Raw genomic sequence first — 27977 nt, forward strand, 5'->3', positions numbered from 1 at the left:
CAGTAGGTTTACATTTGTGGGCTATCATACTAAATGTAACAATATGTCCAGTTAAATAATGCAAATCCATAATGTATCAGTTCATAATAAAATAAAGCATTTTAATTAAACAATACATAATAACACGATATTATGTGTAAAAACATATCTGAAATACAAATCTGGATTTCTGGAGCAAAACATAATATACCAGTAATGGGAATGCTTCTGTTTATTGTAGTCTTAAAGCACAATACACTGTTAAAGAATCCTATGCACTTCCATCTATGGTTGCAAGTCCTATTTGTACTATATTTATACTAGATTCGTGACTACCATAAACTTCAATTGCAGCCTACTTTTCCAAATGTAATAATATTCCCTCATTTGAATTGTATACTAAAGTTCTCATTAGTAATTATCAAAATTGTCAAATACCATGGGCAGGTCAAAAGTTGCATATTTCTGTCTATAAACACATATAAAGTTTTATTTTTAGTAGTCATAGGGGTCAAATGAAGATTTACTGTCAATAGTAAATATGTAATGCGAATATAGTGATTTTTTTTTCCTTTATGAAAATCCCCATGGTGCATTCTGCAGCTTCTAGATATAATTTGCATAAATGAGAAACGACTTCCCAGGCAAACAAATATTTGTATTATGTATCTTGTGTGAATTCATTTCAGAAAATTATTTAAAATACAATGCTTTACAGTTAATTTGATCAGGTATAATTATTGTATTAGAAAATTGATCTGACAAAGGTAAACAATCAATTATACATTACACTTTAAGCAGGTGTATTTGAACAATCTATAAACAAGGAAGGTTGTGTCTGTATTTGTGTCGAGACATTTTGTTCTCGCCATGTATTGATTCAACATCTTAAAGCTCTCACACAAGCCACAACTTCAAAGTTGTCTAAAACTAGAGGACCTGTGAGAACATTTTCAGGTTGATATTTTATTGGTTTAATACAGCGAAAATGTAACCACTCCCAATGTATTGTTAGGCGGGATTAAATACAACTTTAACCAGCCGCTAATAGCAAACTACACAACTGTACATCATGGGATTTACATTAAAAATTAAAAGAAAGTAGCAACTAACTAAACATGAAAGCGCGACTGAGTACAGTTGTGTAGTTTTCTAGTAGCGGTTGTGTGAAAATTGTGTTTTATTCCCTCGCGTTGTGCAAGAAAGGAGCTGCAAGGTCGTTTTGCGGCGCAAATCGTGTTAGATTTAATACCACGATAGTTTAGCAGCGTGAGATCCATTCGCAGACATGTCGCTAATGCTTCTGAACATTCTGCACCTAGTCTTGCCACAGCACAGTCAGCCTCTTAGCTTAATATAAACTGGAGGCAAGGCAGTCATTTTTTTATAATTCACAAGGCAATAAAAGACACATACAAAACATACAAACATGTATAAACTTGTTTGCAAAGTATGCAAAATGGAAATAATTAAATGTATCTGGGGTTTATTGAATTGTATTACTGTTCTGAAATTCATATCAGAACTCAATTAACATTTTGATTTTTTTTTAATAAATCAGGAAATTCCATTAAAAAAATAATCTTCTACCATGTAACACACAATTGTTACAATCTCAAACACAAAACAATGATCTTCCTTGGTTACACATTAACAGTGTGTCAGTCAGTATCTTTGTAATGTGTAACTATCCTTGATGCTGCTATATTATATCATTATATATTTTTGTATCAAATACCATATTATTGTTAACAGTGTAAATCTGTTGTCCTAAAACAAAACAAAATCAAATTTTGTGACAACTTTTCAAATCAAAGCAATTTCAGCAAGCCATATATGTTTTCAATGCACAAATTAAACATGATCTAAAAACTTTAATTTCTTTAAATATTTTGAGGTAACACCTTCTGACACATTTTAGGCAAAACGGGCAGCATTTTGGTTTTGTAAAAAACTGTTATACTAATTCTGTAAAGCTACCACTAATCAAGTTGATGTAATGTGTCACTACTACCTTTAAAAGGTGGTTCCTTCTAAATTTACATAAATGGCAACATTTATCATTTAAATCTGTTTCACAGAGCATTTATATTAAGAGAAAAGACATACAAAAGCACAAAATACAACACTTCCAAAAAACATTTTGGACTATAACAATTTGCAACAATTACCTAAAGTTTTCAGTGAATTAGCTAATAAGATACCAATTAAGTAATTTAACCATTACAAATCAAATATAGCTCTTGTCACAGTTAACAGCGAAACACCAAATTAATATTTTAACATACATAATAACTAATTAATAAATTAATAATTAATAACAAAAAAAAATCTTGTGTTTCTGATGAGTATTTCTGAGAATAACATTCTCACAGCCCCATATATTTCTCCTATTTAGAAATACATTACCCAATATAACTCTCAAGAGGCAGCATATAAACAGAAGATGTGTGCTTCCTTTAAAAGTAGACTAATAAAAACAATAAAAACAAACTGCAGAGAGTAAAATGCCTGACTCAATCATAACTGTGAATGTGCATTACCTCTTATAAATTCTATAAGCCCTTACTTTCCCAAGTATATATTAGTATATATTTACAGGATATAAACAAATATTGCTACACAAACATGTCACCTTGTTAACCACAATTAAATTATGTAATTTATAAATTCTAGGGGGGGTGGGGGTGGGGGTTATTTGAGTTTACAAGCTGTACACACTAGATAGAACACATGTTTTTCCTGTGATTTACATATGGTGCTTTGGGGGGTCTTTTATTTGTTGATTCGTTTGGTTTTAAGGAACAGTGATATAATTGCTCATCAAATATGATTGATAAGTTTATACTGTTTTTACTTTTTTGTGCTCCCGTTAATCTCTATGTAATTAATGCTGGTTGGATCGATGTAACAAACACTGAAAAATATACATCTGATCAGTCAATCAGACATAACGTGTGTATACATCATAATAAATCATTAAAATTGGGATTGTGCTTGAACTCCTGCTTTTAGAAGCAATGAAGTTATTTCATGGCCTTATGTTTTAATATTAAAATATTAATATGAAAACATACATGTTAGTTCCTTTGTGTATCTCAGATTTGTAAGAATGTTATTATATACAAATGCATCTTTTTCAGGAACTATTGTCAAGCTTTTTGCTACTGAGAGACTTAAAGAGATAACCTAGTGTCATATTTACATTGATCTTCATAGGTGGTTACCATGTGTTGTCATTTGCACATGAATTAGTAACGTATGTGCATGCTTGGGAGAATAGCTTGAGTGATATCAATGTTCAAGAAACTCTGAAAATATGTAATTGATAAATAAGTATATATTTAAGTATATAAGTTAACAATATCTATTAAACCAAATTATTCCCTGGATTATACTGTTTCAAATAAAGGGTGGTATACAACTGTATATCAGCATCTACAGTTACATTTAACACACATTAACAAGCAGTCACCGGGATTTACTGTACAAAGGTCTCAAACTCTACAAACTCTAAATGGTCCACAAAGGCAGTGAAATGGGTTTAAATGGTAACACTCTTAGTGCTGGGTAAACATTCTTTTTTTTAATATGGTTTCTGCATACCCTCAACTGGATAAGCAGTTTCGAAGATGGATGGATGGATGGATGGTTTGTGCATGTGCTTTGGCCAATCTATTCAGATCCATTTTGGTCACACTTTTAAATAAGGTGGTGTGATTCCTGATGAATTAATACATGAATAACACAGGATTAATACATAAATATATAATGCACTTCATCTGAGTTCTGGTGTTAATCCCATGTATAACAGAGTTAAGGTTACTGGTTTATGTGCTCAATATCAGGACTCAGATGATTCACATATTAATTAATCACACCACCTTATTTGAAAGTGTTATCTTAATTTCTAATGTATTTGTTTAGTTGTAATTCATTCTAAAGGTTTAATACTTTTTAAGGGTATTCAATGAATCATATTTATGGCTTTTAATATAGCCTTAAGAATGAGGGTGCTTGTAGTGTATGTAGGTAAGTGAGAATAATATCATAGATATTTGCTCTGCATACCAGACGTGTATGTATTTAATAGCATAATACATGCTATAATAAAGGGAGTAAAATAATACATGGATTCCTAGTAGATTATAAAATAAAATAAAATCCATGTCTTACGCAGTTCTCTGCCTTTGTTGTGGGCATCCAATAAAAATTTAAAACAAATGCTTTCTTAAAAAAAAATAAACATGTCACATTTAATTTATTTATACAAGAAAACTGGGAAAAGTTTAAGTTTAAGTTTTCTGTATCAGTGAAAGTATGTTAATCTATCTACACTTTCTCTTAGAAGCAATTACATTTGGATAACCAGGAGCAGAGTTTTCTCTAGTTTGCATCATTTATGTTTGTCGATGCACTAAACTTAAACACTTTTGCTGCTTCACTGTTCCCTCATTTTGTTGAAAATCTTTTTTTTTTTTTTTAAGGGATGACACACTTAACATGATGTTGAAGTTTTATTAATTTGAATACTTGTTAAATAATGAAGGTTTATTTTTCTGTGTTTTCAAATTTCACAACCATATTTACCCAAACTCTTCAGTCTTGGACCTCCATAGTGCTGCAGGTACACTGTTTCTTAAAACAGCCTTAATGGCACACTTGTAAAAGAAGGAATCTTAACTGTAATGCCCTCCGGTGCCACACTAACAACGCAATATGAAGATAAGATATTATATATGGTATTCACTGCTTAAATATAAAACATACACTGTACACAATGATATCAGAATAAGTGAGCTTGTTTAAATAAAATAAATATATACTTAATTATTGTAATATAAAATAAATAGATGCTATCTATTCTCGAATGGTCTAGCCATGCAAATAAGATAGCCCAGCTATTTAACAGTGGAAAATGTACCTTCACTTAGTGTGCAGTTTCTGGTTCAGATTGAGGTAAAACTACATGGGATGCAAATTATGAAAAAGTCTTATAAGTACAGTGAAATGGCAGCTAAGTATTTAAATATGTATAAGCTTCAGGATCACAATCCATTATAATGAGGAATGTAAAAGTATACAATAGATAATGCAATATTCGTCTTATAGTGCGAAGAACCAACTAATTATTTGCTAGCTACCTTGTGTATTCATACAGGAATACATTCAATACAGACTGTATTTACATTTTATGAATCCTCAATTGGAGGATTAAGAAACAAACAGATTCAAGGAAGCCTACAATTACTGATGATTGTTTTCACATTTATGTAAATATGTATTGTGACTTGTGGAACTGTTTATAGTGAATCCGTGCTGGGAGAAGGGTGGACACATAACAATATCCAAAACATTAGCCCTCAATAAAAAAAACTCCACGCCATATGCACAGTGTTAAAACAATGTCATGTGGTGTTTTTTTGTAATTCTAAAATTAAAGGAGTTTAAAATGGATTATTAATTCTGCAATCACAAGAAACATAGTTTATGCCCCTGAAAGCTTATTTACACATTCTGTAAACAACCTAAAGTACACGCTGTAAAGAAAGGATTTTCTCCCACTTTCCTTCTTAATAGCTACACAATAGAGACAAGAAAATGTATATTAAGTTTCCAAGTATGTTTCACCTTATGCCTGCATCATCGATGTGATAAAAAGGTAGCAAGTAGCACTTGACAATGTGTACTTTACTTCCCAGAGTGATTGAATGATCTTCAGTTTGTGGTAGGGTAACACACATATTTGAATTCTGTGCTGAAAAATGTCCCAAACAATATTATAATTCTTCATTAAGACTAAACAAACAAGCAAACAAACTAAAATGAAAGTTTGTTATCTGCTTTTAATTCACTTTATTGTCTACTAATTTCCTGGATTCTCCTGTCCTTCTCCTTTAGGATTCTCCTAAAATCCATTATATAAATACAAATGCTGAACATCACTGCTTTGTGTCCCATTAGCAAACTATTTTGTTCTGAATCCTGTGAAGCACTAATGTAGTTCCACAATCAATTTATGAGAAAAATCTTTGTTGAAGCAGTTAACATAGTCTATTCACACTTTTGCTTTCCCCTCCCCACGTTGTAATCCCAAAATTGTAACCTATGGAAATGAGTACACTGCTGAACAATTTTGCAAATAATAACGTGAAATGCAACAAATATGAAATTAAAATACCATACTTACAACTTATGATAATAAGTTTAAATTATTTAGTTAACACTTTATATTAAGGTGTCATTATTAATAATTGGTAAAGAGTTTATAAAACAATAGGTTGTGAATGAAACTGCAATTATCTGAAAAAGATAATACTACCCAAAGTGGAAGAGGCTTAAGCCTGTTATTATAGAACATTACAATTACAATGGCTGCATCCCAAATCATATGCAAACAGATTAATGTACATTATGATTTATATACAAACAGGAAACAGGAAGGATAGATATGTGATAAATCATATCTTAAACAGGTTTATAACTGGAATTATTACATTTATAATTGATCAATATATACATTTATAAAATTTTAAAATAAAGATTTGAAAAAAATCTCAAAACACACACACACACACATATATATATATATATATATATGTGTGTGTGTGTGTGTGTGTGTGTTTTGAGATTTTTTTCAAATCTTTATTTTAAAATTTTATAAATGTATATATTGATCAATTATAAATGTAATTATTAATGGTTCCTAACTGTTTTATAAACTATTAATGGCACATTAGTATAAAGTGTTACCAATACCTCAATTGATAAAAACAAAGCATGGCCTTATAGATATTAGTATCTGCAGTGTTGCACATTTTTAACATCCTCTCACTGTTAAATATGAAAAATCCATGCATAAAGAGGATGTTGTGGACATATATTTTAATCTGCATGCGATGTATGTATTAACTACTGTCATATAGCAGCTGTCATGCATAAAACAGTTTCATGTGAATGTAGTTATTGTGTTTGTAGTGTGTCATAATTGGTAATTGTATGTATTTAGAGTGCACATATTTTAAATGCAGCTAATTTCTATACCAAAAATGTTGCCGTTGTTAACCATGCATTTTTTTGTTTGTTATTTCAGCCAGATAAAGCAAGTACCTTATGTGCACAAAATTTGAATAGAAGGTAGTTTAAACAATGAGCATTTAGAAGTTGTTAAATATTGTACAGAATTAAATATCAGTTTAAAAATAAAGAGCAAATATTTAGTTTTAATCTCTCCTCAGTAAACATACTGGGTACCAGATTTGAAGGTAATGTGATTATTTATATAGATGTGACATTTTTCTTTATTAAATTGACAAAAATACTGAATGCTTGGTGAACACTGTAGTATTTTGTGTTATTGTTGTTTTTTGTTTTTTTTTTCAGAATGAGATGTAGCAATGATGTAAACCAATGGATACATTCTTATAATAAGAGGGGTCAATGATTTGAAATATCTGAGGAAAAGCCAGCTTCAGCTCCTTTTCTCTGATGAAAATCACTCTTCACCTTTTTCAAAATTACAAATCACTCAAGGAATATTAATGTCCTCACAGCGTGGTTATGTTATCATGTGAGTTTGTTGCACCCAATAACAACTTTTTAATTAGTTCACACATTGGTGCAGTTGGTGGAGGGTGGAGTGTCCACTTTCCTTCTTATTTCCTTAACATCATTCAAAGGGGATTCACTGGTGATTTGGCACTTAAACACCTGTTTGTAGGCCTTCCTGAAGTTTTCAGAGAGAAAGGCATATATAATAGGATTCACAGAAGAATTACTGTAGGCAAGGCAGTGAGCAGCTATTCGTAACACAAAGGATGCCTGGTTGAGAGGGAATGAGCCAAACTCTACCCAGAGGTAGACCATGTGATGGGGTAGCCATGAGATGCAGAAGACTATAACTACCACCAGTACAGTCTGTGCAGTCTGTGGAGGAAAAAGGAGAACATATAATAAGATTTTTTTACATCCACCTCCATGATTAATTTTAGAAATTGAAAAACATACACATTATTATTAGGATGATGATGATTACTATTTTCGGCAGACTAATGATGCATTCTGAAGTGTTGGAACACCACTTTATGCAAAACCTAATTGCAGTCTGGCATATGTTGTATAACAGAAGGAGTGTGCCAACACAATCATTGTGAAAGACATTTTATTTCAACATCAATACAGGTATGCTAGTCAGGTAAGGGGTGTATAACACCATATAATGTTATATAAAATATAATTTGCTGTACACTCCTTACCTGGCTAGAATTCCTGTAATTTATTCTGGTGTCTGGTTATCTTATCACATGTCTCAAAAGGACACATTTTCATGTGATTTTGATTATATATTCCTAATCAAATCTGTTACTGCTGTCCAGAGCCTGGCCCCTTAAATTCAGCTAAGCAGAGTACTCACAATTTGCATACAACTATGCAGAGGATTTTAACCTCTAACATGACATGACACATAAAAGGATTGTATAATGAATCCACATTTCTTGCTGATTCACCCTTTTGTGACTGATTTCAGATATCTGTTCCCTTAAATAAAAAGCTAAACTACTTACATAGAAACAAATAGGTATTCGGAAGTAACCTTCTACATTTAAAATGTATTTAGTTTATATATTATTTTGGAAAAAACAAGCTGTGGGAAACTGAAGCTCTGTAATACAATTCAAACAAAATAAGATATAACAGCACATATAACATTTAAAAAGAATATGAAAGCACAGAAAAACTAAACAGTAGACTGACATTTCTGAGTAAAGTGAGACAAATGCAATCACTATTTTTAACCCATCCATTTGTATCTATTTTATTACTATTTGTGTATGCTGTATTCCATGAGAATATGACTGGACATGCAATAGAAGTGAAATGATGCAATCCAGACATACAGCTGTCTTAATTTAGATAACAAATAATAAAACCTCAAGTCAGGTCATGAACTACAGCTTTCCAATATTTCTCAACAAAGATTAAATAAGTTTATGTACTTGCATACAATTATACTGTTATTGTAAAAACACTTTTAAACAAGTGTGAAGTATATTAGGTAAAAAATATTAAATATGAATGGAAATGTATCTTGGTAAACTTCCAGAAGTTTTATTTTACATATGTTTATTAATATAAACTTTTAATGATGTTCAGTGGAACAGAACGTTGGTTTATCATGGTGAACTAAAGCCAGGTCTCAGTGATGAAGCTGCAGTATGTCATATCCAAGAGACAAAATAATATACAAAATATGCTAAATCCATCTTAGCTGCATGTATGTGGCTGTGAAAGGACAAAAGGTTACAAACTAACCAAGTGAGATAAGGCCCTGTTCCAAAATTAGACTCGGATAACGAACACCAGATGTATGGAAACCTTGGTCAAAATGTTTAATATCCTCTCTTGAGAGAAGACTCAGACAATTGTATTTTAAGATATCCTCAAAATACTTGATGCTCTCAAAAAAGCATTAGTATTAACATTTATAAGATTTCTAAAAAGAAAACTGGTTGTCAGCGTTCACAAAGTGCAGTGAATAATCTGGAGTTTGTGGCTCGTGCTTTAACAAAGTTACAATGTTCACAGCAGTATCCAAAACGCAATGACTCTCGGGTTCAATGACCTTTGCAGCAAGTGCGTCTCTATGCAGAAGACAGTTTGTTGAAATTCCGGAGTGCCTGCCTGTGCACACCCTGATGAATTTGTTCCAGTTGATTTTGTTTGATTTTATAAAATTATCCAATGCCTCGGAAATAACATTTGTCATGAAATCATAACAAACGTATGCAAGTAGATTTGACAGTTTTCATATGTTGTTCGATTCATCCACTAGATAGCCAAGTCACTCTCACGAAGGCAACCAGCATACTGTACTTATTTGTTTGAAATAGGTATATTCACTACTTGCTGAGCTTTCTCCTCTCCAAACAATTCCTTTTACAATCGAAATTGACAGGGTTTAATCAAGTTGTTGCTGATAGTATGGGATTTGTTTCTGTTTAGCTATTAAATGAGCCACAGTGTAGGACATGTTACCCTGATATCACCCTGAAGGCGACTTTTAAGAAACTGTAAATCATATACACAATTATATAATTATCATGGAGAAACCTCAATTCTCAGCAAACAGGATCTTGTAAATAATGACCCCTTGGACAGATGGTAAAACACCTTTGGAAGCACATCCATTCATCCAAGATGAATTTCACCAGACAAGCCATTGTCACCCAGCACAACCCTGTCTTATACCAACTAAAACCTTAGAAACAAAGAATGGACGATTTCAGTAGCAAAGCTACCAAAATTACCAGTTTAATACAAGTTCTCCCCCGTAAATTAATATTAAACAGGACAAGGGACCAATGCACTCAGACAAACTCCATTCAAAACTAAAGTAACAATGACAACAAGAGTCAATCAATATTCAAACATATCCATATATGTCATGTTCAGTCTCGATTGAAAAGGCATTCTACCAAATTGATGACTAAGTAATAGAAAACTAGCTATGACATTTTTACCTCAATCTATCTCCTAAATAAGGGATCAACCTCACCGCTAATCTAAATTCGCATTAGTATTGTGGTAACTTGTGTATCAGCCTGGTCTCGTTTTCAGAGGATGCGACTGCTGTGAGTTATATGTGTGGCGGTCACTAGATAACAGGACTTTATTCAGCAAAATGATTTGTTCTAATATTGATACCAGATAAACAAGCCACGCTCCAGTTTAAAGTCCTAGGCCAATCAAAAGTACTTACTAATAAAACAATAACTGTAATGATAAATTAAAAACTATTTGTCTATTGCAACATCTTAACAGATCAACATCCTTTCACTCATTAGATTATTTACACGACAAACACTGCATCCAATGCCACTGCTGTCAAAGACAGACTCTGCTTCTGTGTGCGCCTCTCTTATCTTACTTTTCCTCCCACACACTCTCTCCACCCACTAACCCTCTTCCCCACTCCAGGACTATATTAACCCTTAAACTGCCTCTCTCTGAGGCTTATGTGAATAGGTAAAGCATATGGAGACGTCTGGATGATATTTATAGAAAAAATCCTTTAAAAAAAACCTTGCGCCAAAAGCAAACTACAAACGTGGACAATGTAGCATATACATACAGGATGGAAAGAAAGAATTATCTTAGAAAAATATTAACTATCTGAACAGTTAGATATCTATTAGCATGCGGTCAACATTTTGTCTTTATCCCAGACATGATATGCAAAGTGGAAGTGATAGCTATAGATTGTTTCCATTGTACTGTTCTGCACTGTTATATTGACACACACAATACATCAAAGCAGGCTCGGTGGGCCGTCAAACCGGTGAACTGTTTGGGCCAGCTCCCCCCTCATTCGCCATTGGATCGGCACATATAAAGGTGTACTGTAAAGAGTATGTATCATGTATGGATTATATGCAATTTAAACAAGGGTGCCAGTGTAAATATAGCTGTGTAACACAATCACATATTTAAATTGCAGGTGTGCTGTACCATGCAAGGTTCTACTTTCAGGTTAAATACTGACCCTTGTGACACTGAGCAAAAAGTTTGTATTTGAATTGCCTCTCAGCTAACAGTACTTTAATAATATACCAGAGATTTCAAAATAAATGAAAATGGCATTGAGTGATATTAAAATTATATATTTTGTAGTGATCTACACATTACTGTTCAGTTTCAAACTATGATAATAAAAAAAATCACATTACAATATCAAATTAAATTAAATCAAACTTTCATCATGCAATAGAAAATTACACAAACGTTCAGTTGCTAGTTTCTCTAACCATAAATGTAATCATTATGAAGTACAGTTTTGTAGTTTGTTATAATAATAATAATAATTACAGAGCTGTCATCAATGGTGGCTTTGGTTTTTATTTTAATGTTTTTTATTTTACTCATATTTGTAACCACTAGGAAGTTAGGCTGATGATCATGACATTTTAGTAGACAATTCATTGTCTTTCTTTCTTTTTTTTTTGGAACGCATCCCTATTTTACAAGTTAAAATCATTTCACTGTATGTGATATAACTTTACTCTGTGATTTCTGGGAACCAATTAATCACGTAATACACATACACCTCATGAAGAAGAAGTAATTTATTGACATTGAACATTGGAACATATAAATACATGAAATTCCTGTTTCCTTTTAGAACCTAACCCTAAATCCATGTTGTTAATTTCAAGGACTGGTCATCAAAATTATGTAGTATTTGCAAAGCAATGTCAATTAAACCTCAAATAGTATGCGCATGGGTTGTGATGTTTCACCTCTCGCCCTGCTGCACATAGAATTATTTTAAATAACTTGTCCTAAAACTATTGTGTAGGCCTACCTAATGTAATGACAAAGTGGTTCTGTACAGTTCATTCATGTACAAGAACCCTCAATTATCAAAAGTTAATATGCAATAGGGAAACACAAAGTCATATTTTCATCCAAGCATTTTTAGGCACATTATCTAATTAAATGACAAAATTCGACAAAACTTACAATAAAAAGGTTTTACACTTGCTTTAGATGTGTTTTTCCTTTTGTTTATGCAACAAATCAGTGATGGAAACGTGTTTGTCAAATAAATAATAATGTTGAGAATAGTACATGACAGAACAGATTTTTGGTCCGAGTTTAAACATACTGAAATTAAGCAGCAAAGGACTGTCTGTAAATTATCTACAGCATAACTTTCCCCAGAGCTGTCAAATGCACTGCTGCATATTGTAATGCTTAGGGGGGTTTCCAAAGAATTTTTAAAGCTATTTGAAGTTTCATATTTAAAGGGGAAACAACAGATTGTTTTATTTTTTACTAACTGCAGTATACACATGTAGGGGACTGAACACACATTCACACACTGGTACTCCCTTCCATTTCCCCTTTTTTCCCTTCTGTTCATGTTCCTCCCCACGGCACCACCTTTACCCCATTAACCCCTCATGGCGTGTGGTGGTACGTTACAATATGATTGTGGAATCTAAAGATTCAGCTCAAATAATCGTGATCAGGCAATTATGCAATACTTGTGACAGGCCTACTAGAGAGTATAGGCTTGTAGTTTTGTATCAGCGGGCAGGGCCAGTTTTAGCATTTACCAAGAACCTTTCTTTAATGAAGTGGAAGAGTCCAAAGTGGAGAGAATATTATCTTTATTACAAGCTAGCAGGGAAGACCAACAAGGGGCAGTCCCATTGTCAATATTATCTCTTATAAGTTTGTCACAGGTTTTATACATTTCTGGATCATGGTTTGGGCAATATGACCCAAACAGGAGATTGGGTCATTTATTCTATGCAAAATGTAAATATATTAAACAGTATATTTTACGGATTCACGATGAAGAACTTACAGCTGCTTCCACATTTCCAAACTCCAGTATTGCTTTCTTCCATCTTTTTCTTTAAAATAATTCTAACCTTTCAAAACTAAGGTTGTGTCAAGTATGTCCTGATTCCTAAAGGCAAATAACCAATCAGACATGTAAGATACATTTGGCCCCTGGAGCAGTTCTGTCCTAACAAAGTTGGTTTCCAAAACCTTGCTTCACTGATTCTCTCATTTACTTCTGCTTGAAGGTGGGACTAGGCTTTTAAAGAAAAAGATGGGAGAAAGTAATACTGGAATTTGTAAATGTTGTGGAAGGTGATCGATGGTAAGATTTTCATTTTGAAACAGTGAAATATAAGTAAAATATAAAGTTTTATATATTTACATTTTGCATAGACTAAATACTGAAATTAAAATCCACACTTATTGCATTTTCATTATGTTTTTGTTGTTCCAATGTACATTTTTCAATATTAATTTTGAAGAGTACACTGTGATAATCAACACATACAGTACAGGCCAATGCATGTATTTCATAAAATATGTTTAGGTATCTGTTGTTGATAGACTACAGATTTTTTTTAAATGTTTACCAAACCAGCAAATCTGTAGTAGGCTTAACAAACAATTCAAATAGATAGATGGGAAAAAAAAAATAATAATATTCTTGATTTTTGTCCCCTTCAATGCACTGATGACAGTCAAATTGGGTGGACAGTTACTGGGGTAGCCGGGTAACTGGTATATTATTTGTGCTGTTGTAGCCTATGCATACCATATTTTCCATTCCTGAAGGTGCTGGTCTGTTCTCAGTTCTGAGAAACGAAGGTGGAAAATGATGGTGATATTATTTGGCATGTCATTAGAGGGACTGTCAAGGAAATTGTTTTGTTATGATTGTGTAATGGGCCTGTGGTGTGTCCTGGTGGAGTTAGAAAGTAGATACTGATTATATATATCTGATTATTAAATCTTATGGTGTGTGTGTGCGACCTAATAGTTGTGCTATTTCAAGGGTGGGGGTGGCACAGCTATATTTCACCATGGATTTCTACTTCTTAAAGAATTCACCACCCCTCCCGCGCGGTAATGCCAACCACTGCGATAAATTCTTACCGATATTAAATGTGACGCATTGATTGGCATGAAAAAAAACATGAACACACTTTAAGTCAGCTTTGGGTTTGAAGTGTCTTGCCCCCCACCACAGGCACACCCTGTTATTTTTAGGAGCGGCAAATCAGCTGCTTTCACACAAGAAAGAAAAAAAAGCAGGGTGCTACTATGTTTCTCCCATTGATCTGTTCCATGTCTACTTTTCCTCCCAGAATTCATAATGGACACAGAGAGTTAACTTGACACAGCTGTGTTGAGTAGGAATTATGGCTCTAGTTTAGATATTGGGCTGCAAGAAAGAACTATTTTGATAATCGATTAGTTTATCAATTACTACTTCGATTAATCAGATAAACAAAATCAATTCCAGCATTAAATGCAAGTGTTGTATTAAAAAACAAAAAATATTTAAGTTTTTCCTCATCTTGCACAATGCTCTTTTTAAAACAACTTGAGATGACAGTTATATAACCAAAAGAAAACATATGTGCTAAAAATAAAGGGTTTTATAAAGTGCATAGATCAACAGGTGTTTTTACATTGTTCTCAAAAGACAAAGCAGTTTTACTTTTTGTTTCAGTTTGAAAGGTGCTAAACTGTTTTGATAAATAAAGAAAAATAAAGAAAACACAGACTTTTCTACATCAAATAGCTTCAACGGCAGTCCAAAACTGGACTTTGAATGTAGAATGTTAATTTTCTGAAATGAGAGAGACAATACGAGTGTGCATAGTAGCACAATATTTACATTTATATGCAAACTGGATCCCATGCATCTGATTTGTATATGCGTGAAAAAAGAAAAACTGAGTGTGTGCAGGGTGAAACCAGTTAAATTCGATCTGATGTTTTGTGCATTCAAAATGTCATAAATATAGACAGAATATATGACAAGCAATGAATGGTACCTACTGGTGTAGCTAGAATTCTAGAAAGTGTTTAAGCTCACACTCAAATAAACAGTTTAATGTTGAAACATGCACTCTGCTTTTGTGTCTTTATGGTGTGGTGTAGTATGTGTGCAATACATTTTTTTACATCTGTGTAAAAATTATGTAAAAGCTCCTTATTTTTCCAGTTTGCAAACTCAAAATGAAAGTGAAACACTTAAATTTTTGTTTACAATGTGTGTGTATATATATGTATGTATATATTTTTTTTATTCAACAGCCTTCTGCAGCACTGCTCCATGGCTGTGCAACACTACACTTGACTTGGTGTTTAAAACTGCTCACGTGTAATTTCTCATACTGATGAATTCCCAATCAGTTTTCTTTTTAAATGAATCCATTTTCCAAAAATGTTAAGGTGTAGAGTTAAACTGGATTTAATGTATCAGTTCTGTTGCAACACTTTAGCTAATTAGCGCATGGTTTCCAGGTCTGGAAATACCACATTGGACTCACGGACACAAATTAACTTATTTGTTTGTGATTTCATATTTTTTTTATAATGGCGACTGAACCAAAAATGGTTAAATATGTGTTTTCACATTTCTGCACTGAAGCAAACAAATAGAGTGCCAAATGTCTTAAATGCAACGAGAAGATTGTGGAGATGAAAATAACACCTTCTGGATTTAATTAGCAAGTCATTTATTGTTTCCCTCTTCATGAAATGTATATTAATGGCTTCAATAAATTAAAATCCAGATGTTCCCTACATTCACATTTGAATGGAATAGTGCATTTTGCTAAATGATTCTGACGTGTGGTAATCCTAATTAAAACGGGGATGTTTTACAGTTTACACCCTATTTAAAGATGTATAAATCCATTAAAACCTGAGCATATAATTTAAATATCTGATATTTATGGTTTTTAATTTCTAGTTGTTTTTTTTTAAGTAAATTGAATATTTACTAACATTTTTACAGGTACAGTTGAAGCAAATTGAAAGAACAAAAAAATGAGCTGTCTATCATGTATTTGAAATCTTCTGTTCATAATGATGTAAGTGATTATTTAGTTTTCCTGATTATTATTTATATACAGTGGCTCTCAAAAGTATTCACCCCCCTTGGACTTTTCTAAATTTCTTTGTGTTACAACTTGAAATCAGAATGGATTTAAAGATTAGTTTTTGCCACTGATCAACACAGAAAATGTAAATAATGTCAAAGTGAAAAATATAATCTGCAAATTGTTCTAAATTAATTACAAATACAAAACAGAAAATAATTGAATGCATAAATAATCACCCTCTTCAGTCAATATTTGGTAGAGGCAACTTTGGCAGCAATTACAGCCTTGACCTTTGGTGAACACCAATTTTTAACTCTTCCACATATCATATTCTCAATTGGATTGAAGACAGGGCTTTGACTGGGCCACTCCAGGACACTGACCTTTTTGTTTTTAAGCCACTCCAGTGTGGCTTTGGCTGTATGTTTGGTGTCATTGTCCTGCTGGAAGATTAATCTTCTCCCAAGTCCCAGGTCTCTTGCGACTTCAGCAAGTTTTCTTGCAGGATTTCTCTGTACTTTGCTGTATCCATTTTGCCCTATATCTTTACATGGTTTACCGGCCCTGACGCAGAGAAGCATCCCCATAGCATGATGCTGTAACCACCATGCTTCACGGTAGGGATGGTGTTCTCAGGATGATGTGCAGTGTTAGGCTTGCGCCAAATGTAGCACTTAGCATTTTGGCCAAAAAGCTGTATTTTGGTCTCATCAGACCATAGAGTCTCCCACATGCCTTCTGGAAAACTCTATCCGAGATTTGATGCTATTTTTTTCTCTCCCTGTGAAGCACCAGGGCTATTGTTGCAGTATGCACAGTGTCTCCCAGCTCAGGCTTGGTAGACTCCGTAACTCCTTTAGAGTTGCCATAGGCCTCTTCGAGACCTCCCTGACTAGTGAGGACGGCCTGATCTAGGCAGATTCACAGTTGTGCCTTTTTCTCTCAATTTCTTAATAATGGACTTTACTGTGCTCTGGGAGATATTCAATGCCTTAAAAATGTTCTTATATCCTATCCCTGATTGGTGCTTTTGAAGAACCATATTCCGGATTTGATTTGAATGTTCTGTCGTCTTCATGATGTAGTTTGTGTTAGGAATTGTACTAACTAGTGATGTTAGGCTGGAAGCAGGCTTCATGAAGCAGTATCGTCCTTTCTGAAGCACAATGTTTCGATACGTGATCACTGCAAACAAAGCTTCATTAAGTCACACCAGCAGCTGACAGTGTCTATTTGGTTTGGAATACACTCACCTAAAGGATTATTAGGAACACCTGTTCAATTTCTCATTAATGCAATTATCTAACCAACCAATCACATGGCAGTTGCTTCAATGCATTTAGGGGTGTGGTCCTGGTCAAGACAATCTCCTGAACTCCAAACTGAATGTCTGAATGGGAAAGAAAGGTGATTTAAGCAATTTTGAGCGTGGCATGGTTGTTGGTGCCAGACGGGCCGGCCTGAGTATTTCACAATCTGCTCAGTTACTGGGATTTTCACGCACAACCATTTCTAGGGTTTACAAAGAATGGTGTGAAAAGGGAAAAACATCCAGTATGCGGCAGTCCTGTGGGCGAAAATGCCTTGTTGATGCTAGAGGTCAGAGGAGAATGGGCCGACTGATTCAAGCTGATAGAAGAGCAACTTTGACTGAAATAACCACTCGTTACAACTGAGGTATGCAGCAAAGCATTTGTGAAGTCACAACACGTACAACCTTGAGGCGGTTGGGCTACAACAGCAGAAGACCCCACCGGGTACCACTCATCTCCACTACAAATAGGAAAAAGAGGCTACAATTTGCACAAGCTCACCAAAATTGGACAGTTGAAGACTGGAAAAATGTTGCCTGGTCTGATGAGTCTCGATTTCTGTTGAGACATTCAGATGGTAGAGTCAGAATTTGGCGTAAACAGAATGAGAACATGGATCCATCATGCCTTGTTACCACTGTGCAGGCTGGTGGTGGTGGTGTAATGGTGTGGGGGGTGTTTTCTTGGCACACTTTAGGCCCCTTAGTGCCAATTGGGCATCGTTTAAATGCCACGGCCTACTGAGCATTGTTTCTGACCATGTCCATCCCTTTATGACCACCATGTACCCATCCTCTGATGGCTACTTCCAGCAGGATAATGCACCATGTCACAAAGGTCAAATCATTTCAAATTGGTTTCTTGAACATGACAATGAGTTCACTGTACTAAACTGGCCCCCACAGTCACCAGATCTCAACCCAATAGAGCATCTTTGGGATGTGGTGGAACGGGAGCTTCGTGCCCTGGATGTGCATCCCACAAATCTCCATCAACTGCAAGATGCTATCCTATCAATATGGGCCAACATTTCTAAAGAATGCTTTCAGCACCTTGTTGAATCAATGCCACATAGAATTAAGGCAGTTCTGAAGGCGAAAGGGGGTCAAACACAGTATTAGTATGGTGTTCCTAATAATCCTTTAGGTGAGTGTATGTGTCAGTGTATCAGACACCATAGAATACATTTATAGAATACATACCATCACTTCCAGGACTCCTTGTTCTTCTTTACACTGAAGATAGTTGTTAATGACATTCGCTGTATGTTTGGGGTTGTTGTCATGCTGCAGAATAAATTTGGGGCCAATCAGATGCCTCCCTGAAGGTATTGCGTGATGGATAAGTATCTGTCTGTACTTCTCAACATTGAGGAGACCATTAATTCTGACCAGATCCCCAACTCCATTTGCAGAAATGCAGCCCCAAAAACTTGCAAGGAACCTCCACCATGCTTCACTGTTGCCTGCAGACACTCAGTCACGTAACGCTCTCCAGCTCTTCGGTGAACAAACTGCCTTCTGTTACAGCCAATGGCTTTTTCGCCACAAGTCTTCCATGAAGGCCACTTCTGACCAGACTATTCTGGACAGTAGATGGGTGTACCACGGTCCCACTGTTTTCTGCCAGTTCTGAGCTGATGGCACTGCTGGACAATTGTGAAGGGAAGTAAGAATGATGTGTCTTTCATCTGCTGAAGTAAGTTTCCTTGGCCAACCACTGCGTCTACGGTCCTCAACATTAAAATTTCTGCCTGGGAGAGACCATGCTGATGCAGTATAACAACCTCACCTTGTTAGCTCAGTTTGTCTGTTCCTCACCCAGTTTTAGTCCTCCTACACAGCTGTTTCTGTTTCAGTTAATGATTGTGTTTCAACCTACGTATTGAATTGATGATCATTGGCACCTGTTTGGTATAATTGTTTAATCATACACCTGACTATATGCCTACAAAATCCCTGACTTTGTGCAAGTCCTAGTATTTGTTTGCCCTATATAAACCATCACTTTCCCAGTTGCACAAGCATATCTGTCTGATAAACACAAGGTAGGCTATACTATATGTCAGCATCACTTGGATCATTACAGAACATCCCTAGATATATGAATAGGAAATACATGTAACTGTTGACTATAAAGTGTATCCGGAAAGTATTCACAGCGCTTCACTTTTTCCACATTTTGTTATGTTACAGCCTTATTCCAAAATGGATTAAATTCATTATTTTCCTCAAAATTCTACAAACAATACCCCATAATGACAACGTGAAAGAAGTTTGTTTGAAATCTTTGCAAATTTATTTAAAATAAAAAACAAAAAAGCACATGTACATAATGAAGACTCTGTATAGGAAAGTTGAAGAAAGTGTTTTGTGATAATTATATAATGTTTTATATTGATGTTAGCATTAGAAATGGCTTGTATACAGACTGAGCAAATTAGCTTTATCTAGCCTAGCAAAACCAACAAAGTGGTTGTTAAAGATACATCCTATTGAAATTATTCTCTATGCTTCTTCTTCTGTTTTTGTATGATAAGAGAAACGGGTTTCTCCGAATCTATCGCCTATGGGTTTTCCCGAATGTATCCACCCTTGGGTTTGTCTGTGTGTGGATTTCCTGTTTCCCCTCTCAAAGCTAAAGATGTTACCTTGTTGTTAAAAAAAACACAAGATCGTACCGTTTGTATGCTGTAACAGGACCAGACATCTGCCTCTATGATGACCTCCTCCCTTGGGAAGGGCAGCCTACAAACTTTCCAGAGCTTGCATCTTTTGAAGCCTTTGATTGGATGAATGGCCACAAGATTCTACATCATTTTCCTATAAAGCTTCACTCATGTTTGTAAACATTAAGTTCTCACTGAAGGAATTCCCTGACGTGGTGCTTCCAAGCCGGCTTGATTAAAGTTCTATTTGCTTTATCTCGACGACTTTTCCAGTTATTTCAGAGACGGGATCTACACATAAGTATTCACAGTCTTTGCCATGACACTCAAAATTGAGCTCAGGTGCATCCTGTTTCCACTGATCATCCTTGAGATTTGATTGGAGTCCACCTGTGGTAAATTCAGTTGAGTGGACATGATTTGGAAAGGCACACACCTGTCTATATAAGGTCCCACAGTTAACAGTGCATGTCAGAGCACAAACCAAGCCATGAAGTCCAAGGAATTGTCTGTAGACCACCGAGACAGGATTTTATCGAGGCACAGATCTGGGGAAGGGTACAGAAAAATGTCTGCAGCATTGAAGGTCCCAATGAGCACAGTGGCCTCTATCATCCATAAATGGAAGAAGTTTGGAAGCACCAGGACTCTTCCTAGAGCTGGCCGTCCAGCCAAACTGAGCGATCGGGAGAGAAGGGCCTTAGTCAGGGAGGTGACCAAGAACCCGATGGTCACTCTGACAGAGCTCCAACGTGTCTTTGTGGAGAGAGAACCTTCCAGAAGAACAACCATCTCTGCAGCACTCCACCAATCAGGGCTGTATGGTAGAGTGGCCAGACGGAAGCCACTTCTCAGTAAAAGGCACATGACAGCCCGCCTGGAGTTTGCCAAAAGGCACCTGAAGGACTCTCAGACCATGAGAAACAAAATTCTCTGGTCTGATGAAACAAAGATTGAACTCTTTGGCCTGAATGGCAAGCATCATGTCTGGAGGAAACCAGGCACCGCTCATCACCTGGCCAATACCATCCCTACAGTGAAGCATGGTGGTGGCAACATCATGCTGTGGGGATGTTTTTCAGTGGCAGGAACTGGGAGACTAGTCAGGATCGAGGAAAAGATCAATGCAGCAATGTACAGAGACATCCTTGATGAAAACCTGCTCCAGAGTGCTCTGGACCTCAGACTGGGGCGAAGGTTCATCTTCCAACAGGACAATGACCCTAAGCACACAGCCAAGATAACAAAGGAGTGGCTACAGAACAACTCTGTGAATGTCCTTGAATGGCCCAGCCAGAGCCAAGACTTGAACCCGCTCTCTGGAGAGATCTGAAAATGGCTATGCACCGACGCTCCCCATCCAACCTGATGGAGCTTGAGAGGTCCTGCAAAGAAGAATGGGAGAAACTGCCCAAAAATAGGTGTGCCAAGCTTGTAGCATCATACACAAAAAGACTTGAGGCTGTAATTGGTGCCAAAGGTGCTTCAACAAAGTATTGAGCAAAAGCTGTGAATACTTATGTACATGTGCTTTTTTATTTTTTATTTTTTTATAAATTTGCAAAGATTTCAAACAAACTTCTTTCACGTTGTCATTATGGGGTATTGTTTGAATTTTTTGAATTTTGAGGAAAATAATGACTTCAATCTATTTTGGAATAAGGCTGTAACATAACAAAATGTGGAAAAAGTGAAGCACTGTGAATACTTTCCGGATGCACTGTATCTAGGCTATGTGAAATGTAGACTATGCTTATAGTTAATTCCATTTATCTGACGTTGCTACTTACTTAACATTCATCACATAATTATGACTGCCTACTATAAATTCAACATCCACTCTTGAGTCTCTCTATTGATCACAGAGCTAAGCTATGACATAATGTTACTTTGTGGACATGTTCACATTGACACATTATTTTCACATAACCTCTATTGAACTACATATCAAAGATGCCGATGGGTTCACTGGTATATTAACTCACTGATGTCTCCAGGACTGTTGCCTTTCAATTCACTCAATCCAGTCACAATACCATATATTGACCAGCTGATGTCACTATGGAGAGCATGTATCAGGTGCTTTGAAGCAGTGAACCTTTTTTCAGTACAATAGCTTCAAATACTTCAGAAACCATCACTAGTACTAACCAACTGTGGAACCTCCCAGAGACAGGTGTATTTAATCCAAAATCATGTGACACACCTTAACTGCACAGGGGTGGACGCCATTCAACTAATTAAGTCACTTCTAAAGACAACTGGTTTCACCACAGCTCAATCAGAAGTATCATAGCAAAGGGGTGATTACTTATTCATTCAATTATTTTCTGTTTTGAATTTGTAATTAATGTAGAACAATTTGCAGATTATATTTTTCACTTTGTCATTATGGACATTTTCAGTGGCAAAAACTCCTCATGTTGTAACAATGAAATGTGGAAAAGTCAAGGGGGTGAATCCTTTTGAGAGCCACTGTAGTGTTTCTAATCCAATAGTTGCAATAGAGCCGTTTATGTTTCCTTTATAAAAGTATTGTTAGACTAATAATGATTATTTATTTTGAAGATTACCTTATCCAGGGTGATTTAGAATTAAATACAAAATATACATTACAAAATGACAATACAATAAGCCCAAGGTATGAAATACATTAAATTACAATTTGCATTAATGTTGTAACGTGCTGCGGGGCACGGGATACCAGCAGGACAGGTCAATCAAGGGCAAGGCGAAGACATGGTCGTGGTCACAGGCAAGGGTCGGTTGATCAGGCAAACAGAGTAAAGAGGAAAGTCGAAAGTCGTGGTCGGGAGGTCAGGCAAGGAATCCAGGGAACAAGGCACTAATCAAGGCACAGGGAGTAACACTCAGAGATGTAGTTGAATAGTGACTTCACGATTACAGATAGTGAGTGAGGGGTTTATATGGGGACCAGAAGGAAGCAAGGAACCAGATTTGGAAGGTACATGGCGAATGGGGGCAGAGAGTGATTGAACAAGTGCACATGGTATTCAGGAATGTTGATTGATTGATTGAATGGGAGCTGGGAGAAGTGACTGGGAAGAAAGGGTGAAGGTGACATCTAGTGGGGATAAGTGGAGCTGCAGTTAGAAGGGAGTGAGTACTGGGCAGTAGCTGTGACAAATGCTAGTATCTACAATAATAGTAAAACTAATAAGCATATTATTCAATTTTCTAATAATAATAATAGTTATATTACAATACAAGTATTGTTAATCTAATAATACAAATAATAATAAAACAAATAATAGGTGTGTTAAATATTAGCATATTGCACAAATAATTGATAATTCAATATAGTTGAATTTGGATTTTGGATGTATTATGTAAGTAAAAATTATTAAATGCAATTATTTATTTTTATAAGTAGAGAAATGGGAATGAAAAGTAAAATATTACCCTTTATTGATTATTATAACTGGAATTATTTTGTACAGTAATCTATGTATTGTTAGAAATGTAGGCAATATTTTGAAATTAGCTATTTACATTAGTTATTTTGCTACATATGCAAGCATTCTAACTATTGCTAAAATGCAACCACACAGAGCAAGAATGGGAGACAAGCACTTCCATGAAGTTGGCACCCCATGTGTTCAGAATATGAATAAAAATTAGTTTGTGCTGCATTTATGCTGGTTTAAGCCACAGAAAGCATAATTTGTGCCGTTATGGCTCCCGAGATATTAAAGATTATATTTTATAAGCAGTGACATCACTCAGCACCCCATCAATGTCCAAATCACAACAAAATAGTCTCTTTAGTTTGTACTACTTTTGTGCTTGTTTGTGCCATTAAAAGAAACATTTGTGCTATTTTATTAAGCCATACTTTTTTTTAATGAGTGACATCACTAAGCACCCCATCAATGTCTAATTTGTTAGTATTCTAATTCATCTAATTCGTCAGTATTCGTTTTTATCAATGCAGTTATAGTTTTTTAGATATTCATTTTTTAAGTATCAGTGATGACGTCACCTCGCACCCCATCAAACTCCAAATCAATCCAAAGTGGTGTCATTCATTTGTGCTATGTTTGTGCTGGTTTGTGCAGCAAAAATAATTGTTTGTACCAACATGGTTCTTGAGATATTAAACATTATATTTTAATCACTTAACAGTGGTCTCTGTCCCTTATGCTACGTTTGTGCTGATGTGTGCTGTAAAATGCATAGGCTATTTTGGCCGTATCCGGCTTCAAAAGCATATTCTGCTTCAATATAATTCTGCTTGTACGTTGCAGTGCAATTACACAACAGGGTTCTTCATTTGGCTGCATACAGCAAAGCAGGAGAGTCAGGTCTGGACTGCCGACAACACAATTAATAATAATTAAATACATCATCAATGCATATACTTCTCCATGTCTCATTTTCAAAGGTTAGGACTACATAATTGTGTATAGGCTTAAGCCTAAACCCCTACTACGAAACCACAAACAAACACTGGAATCCATGGCAATATGAATAAACTTTCAGTTCAGAAATTGTTACATGTTATCAACAAGTTCACCACTGTATTTTGGGTACAAGGAAGTAGCCTATAACTCCATGCGAACCCTATACAATTAAAAAGGTATTTTGTTGCACCAGACATCAGTTATCCAGGGCAACTTCTTACTAGACGGTCAATGCTATTCACGCATTTTAAGTCATTTCAATCGCATTGCTTTAAAAACAGTCTCCTCTATTTAATAAAAAGTTGAGCCATGTACCCTAATAAAACAGTTGTCAGCATAGCATGTAGACGTGATAATGACAGAAGCTGATTGAGACATTCCAGAACTAGGAATGATTCTTTGGAGTTTGATGGGGTGCTAGGTGACGTCATCGCTGATAATTAAAAACATTATATCTAATAAAATATAACTGCACCGATGAAAATTAATACGGCACAAACCGACACAAACATAAACAAATGAAACATACTATTTTGGTGCAATTTGGATGTTGATGGGGTGCTGAGTGACATCACTCTTTAAAGTATGGCTTAATAACTTGAGAAATAAAATATCACAATGGCACAAACCAGCACGAACGTAGCACAAATGAAAGAGAGTATTTCAGTGTGATTTGGATGTTGATGGGGTGCTGAGTATGTCACAGCTCATAAAATATAATCTTTAATATGTCGGGAACCATAATGGCACAAACAATGATTTTTGCGGCACAAACCAGCACAAATGCACCACAAAAACGAATGCACATATTTTTATTCATATTCTGAACACATGAGGTGCCAACTTCATGGAGGTGTTTTTTAGAGGTGTTTTTAAAGTGCAACTCATCAAATAAGTGAGAAGTGTGGTTCTGAATGTACGGAAGAGCATTAGGGCCACTTAAGATAGAGAAAAAATAAATATTTAGAGAAAAAAAGTTGAGAAACGTTTGAGAAGAAAAGTCAAAAGTTTTGATATTTAAAATCAAAATTTCAGGTTCAAACAACAACAGTGACGATATGGTGTTATAAGGGAACTGGGTAAAACCCGAAATGCCGGAACAGTGGAAAGATTTACAAAGATGTCTTAAACATCCTGGGTGTATTCCTGCTGGGATCGGCTCTGGCTTCCCCACGGCCCCCTCCAGGATAAGTGGTTTTGAAAATGGATGGCTGGATGGACTAACAATAATAATGTATATACATTTTCTACATTTTGTAGAAAATGGGAGGGGGGGATGTTAAGCTGCCGAAGTGCGGTCTGGGGGGCAGGTGCTCAGGAAAAAGGACACTTTGGAAGTCTTATGGAAAAAGGGCAGGTTGAGCCATACCTGTGCACGTGCCTGCTGGGGAGCCATTTGTGGGACTGGGAATAAACACCCAAATTAGTGTCCCCAATGCCACAAGTTTGTGTCTTAGATTGGGTTGTCAGCTTTCCAAGGGTTTCTTTCTAATATTGAAAAGACAACACCTCAAAATCATCGTAGTCCTTTTTAAGGTATAGCAGTTTTTTGCTGGGGAGTTTTTTTTGGAACTGGAAACATACACCCAAAATAGTTTACACTATTTGTCCATTTGATCGATTAATATGGCTTATTAGCATTCCGAGGCATACTTTTCAGTAATTTAGACATCAATAATTCCCTTTTATACATTGCAGTTCAATACAGCTCTACACAGTCTTTTTAGCCTCATGATAACCTTCTCCTCATCTAGAACCCATTTCAGGTTTTACCCAGTCCCCTTATAACACCATATCGACGGTGTTGGTGTTTGAACCTGAACTTTCAACTTTTTTTGTCAAAAGTTTATTTCGAATTTAAATCTTTACTAATCACCATCATATCAACTGATATTGCATTTTGTTTGGTAGCATGTAAATCAGACAATTTCTAACATGGATCGCGCAAATTTGGCTCTCAGAGAAATAGAGACAAATATGTATTTTTTAAATTGAATAATATACTGTACGTTTTCTTAGCAGAGTTAACATTAACATTAACACATAACATTACTTGTCATCATAATGACAACCACAAATTGAACATTGCAAAAATAAATTGAAAATTTGAAAAATATTAATGTTCTTTAGAACAAATAATAAGATAGCATTAAGTGTTGGTCTAGCTTATATTAGTATTTTACAGGTTTGTCAGGTTCTCTCAGGTTCACAAGTCCTCCTCAGTGCTCAATATTGCCGATCCACAGCTTCACTGCATTTTCTCTTAAAAGGGAACTCCTTTTTCATGTATGTATTTAAAACTTTTTATAAATCTCATGTATAGTTTGTTTTATTCAACATTGTCTGAGGTGTGTTTTTTTACTCATTTTCTGTATAATTTTTAATGTAATTTCAGCTTGCTTGTCATTTAGAGACAGTTTTTGCTTCCTGATATCCAGTCAACACCTTCAGCAAACATTTACTGTTTTTATTTATTTTAATTGCTATTGTGAATTCTGAAAAGTGACTGAATTCACTTTTCAGTAATAATCCACCTCTATGCCATAGTATACATTAATCTTCAGTTTCACCGCGGTGCTCAGTAGTGTGTGCGCAGTGCCACTGTGCTGAGATTCGCTGTAGAGTAGGAAGCTTCCATCAGAAAATGAAAACATCATAACTATGGTAAAAAACTATGATAAATAAATACAATAACTAATGTAAAACCAAATAAACATGATTTTTTTTTTGTCAGAAGTCTGACGAAGGATTTTATGGTAATTTGAAAAAAATATTTAGCCAATAGATTGAGAAAATGTATCGGTGCATTATCGGTGGAACATGTGCCGATACAAATATTTCTGTAAAAGGCCAATATCGGCCAATAATATCGGTGCTCTGATATATCTGTTGGGCCCTATTATTTATTTATTTATTTATTTATTATTGCCAGACATCCTTATCCAGAATACAAGAGCCTGGGGGTGAGGAGGCTAACTCTTCAAGCTAAGTCTTAGTCAGTCTTTATTTTTATGCAATTGACTAACTTGCATTAGATTAGTGTAACTGTATAATTAAGACTACTCTAATGGTTTAGATTAGTCAAATACAGTTTTATGCAACTGGCCCCAGTTCTTGCAATTTTGTTAGACAATAAATAATTAATTTTGCTTTATAGTTATAT

At 35.2% G+C, this 27977-nt stretch overlaps 1 protein-coding gene across 1 annotated transcript in view; it reads right to left on the reverse strand.

Moving 5' to 3' along the window:
• Positions 1–7506: 7506 nt before the first annotated feature.
• The window catches only part of galr1a (galanin receptor 1a), a 29845-nt gene continuing 9374 nt past the window's right edge, over positions 7507–27977 (reverse strand). The window contains exon 3 of the mRNA XM_066714617.1: positions 7507–7905. Coding sequence (XP_066570714.1) covers positions 7588–7905 — 318 coding nt within the window. The 3' untranslated portion in view covers positions 7507–7587. The remainder of the gene's footprint in view (positions 7906–27977) is intronic.

The sequence above is a fragment of the Amia ocellicauda genome, chromosome 10 (assembly GCF_036373705.1).
Source record: "Amia ocellicauda isolate fAmiCal2 chromosome 10, fAmiCal2.hap1, whole genome shotgun sequence".
Taxonomy (NCBI): domain Eukaryota; kingdom Metazoa; phylum Chordata; class Actinopteri; order Amiiformes; family Amiidae; genus Amia; species Amia ocellicauda.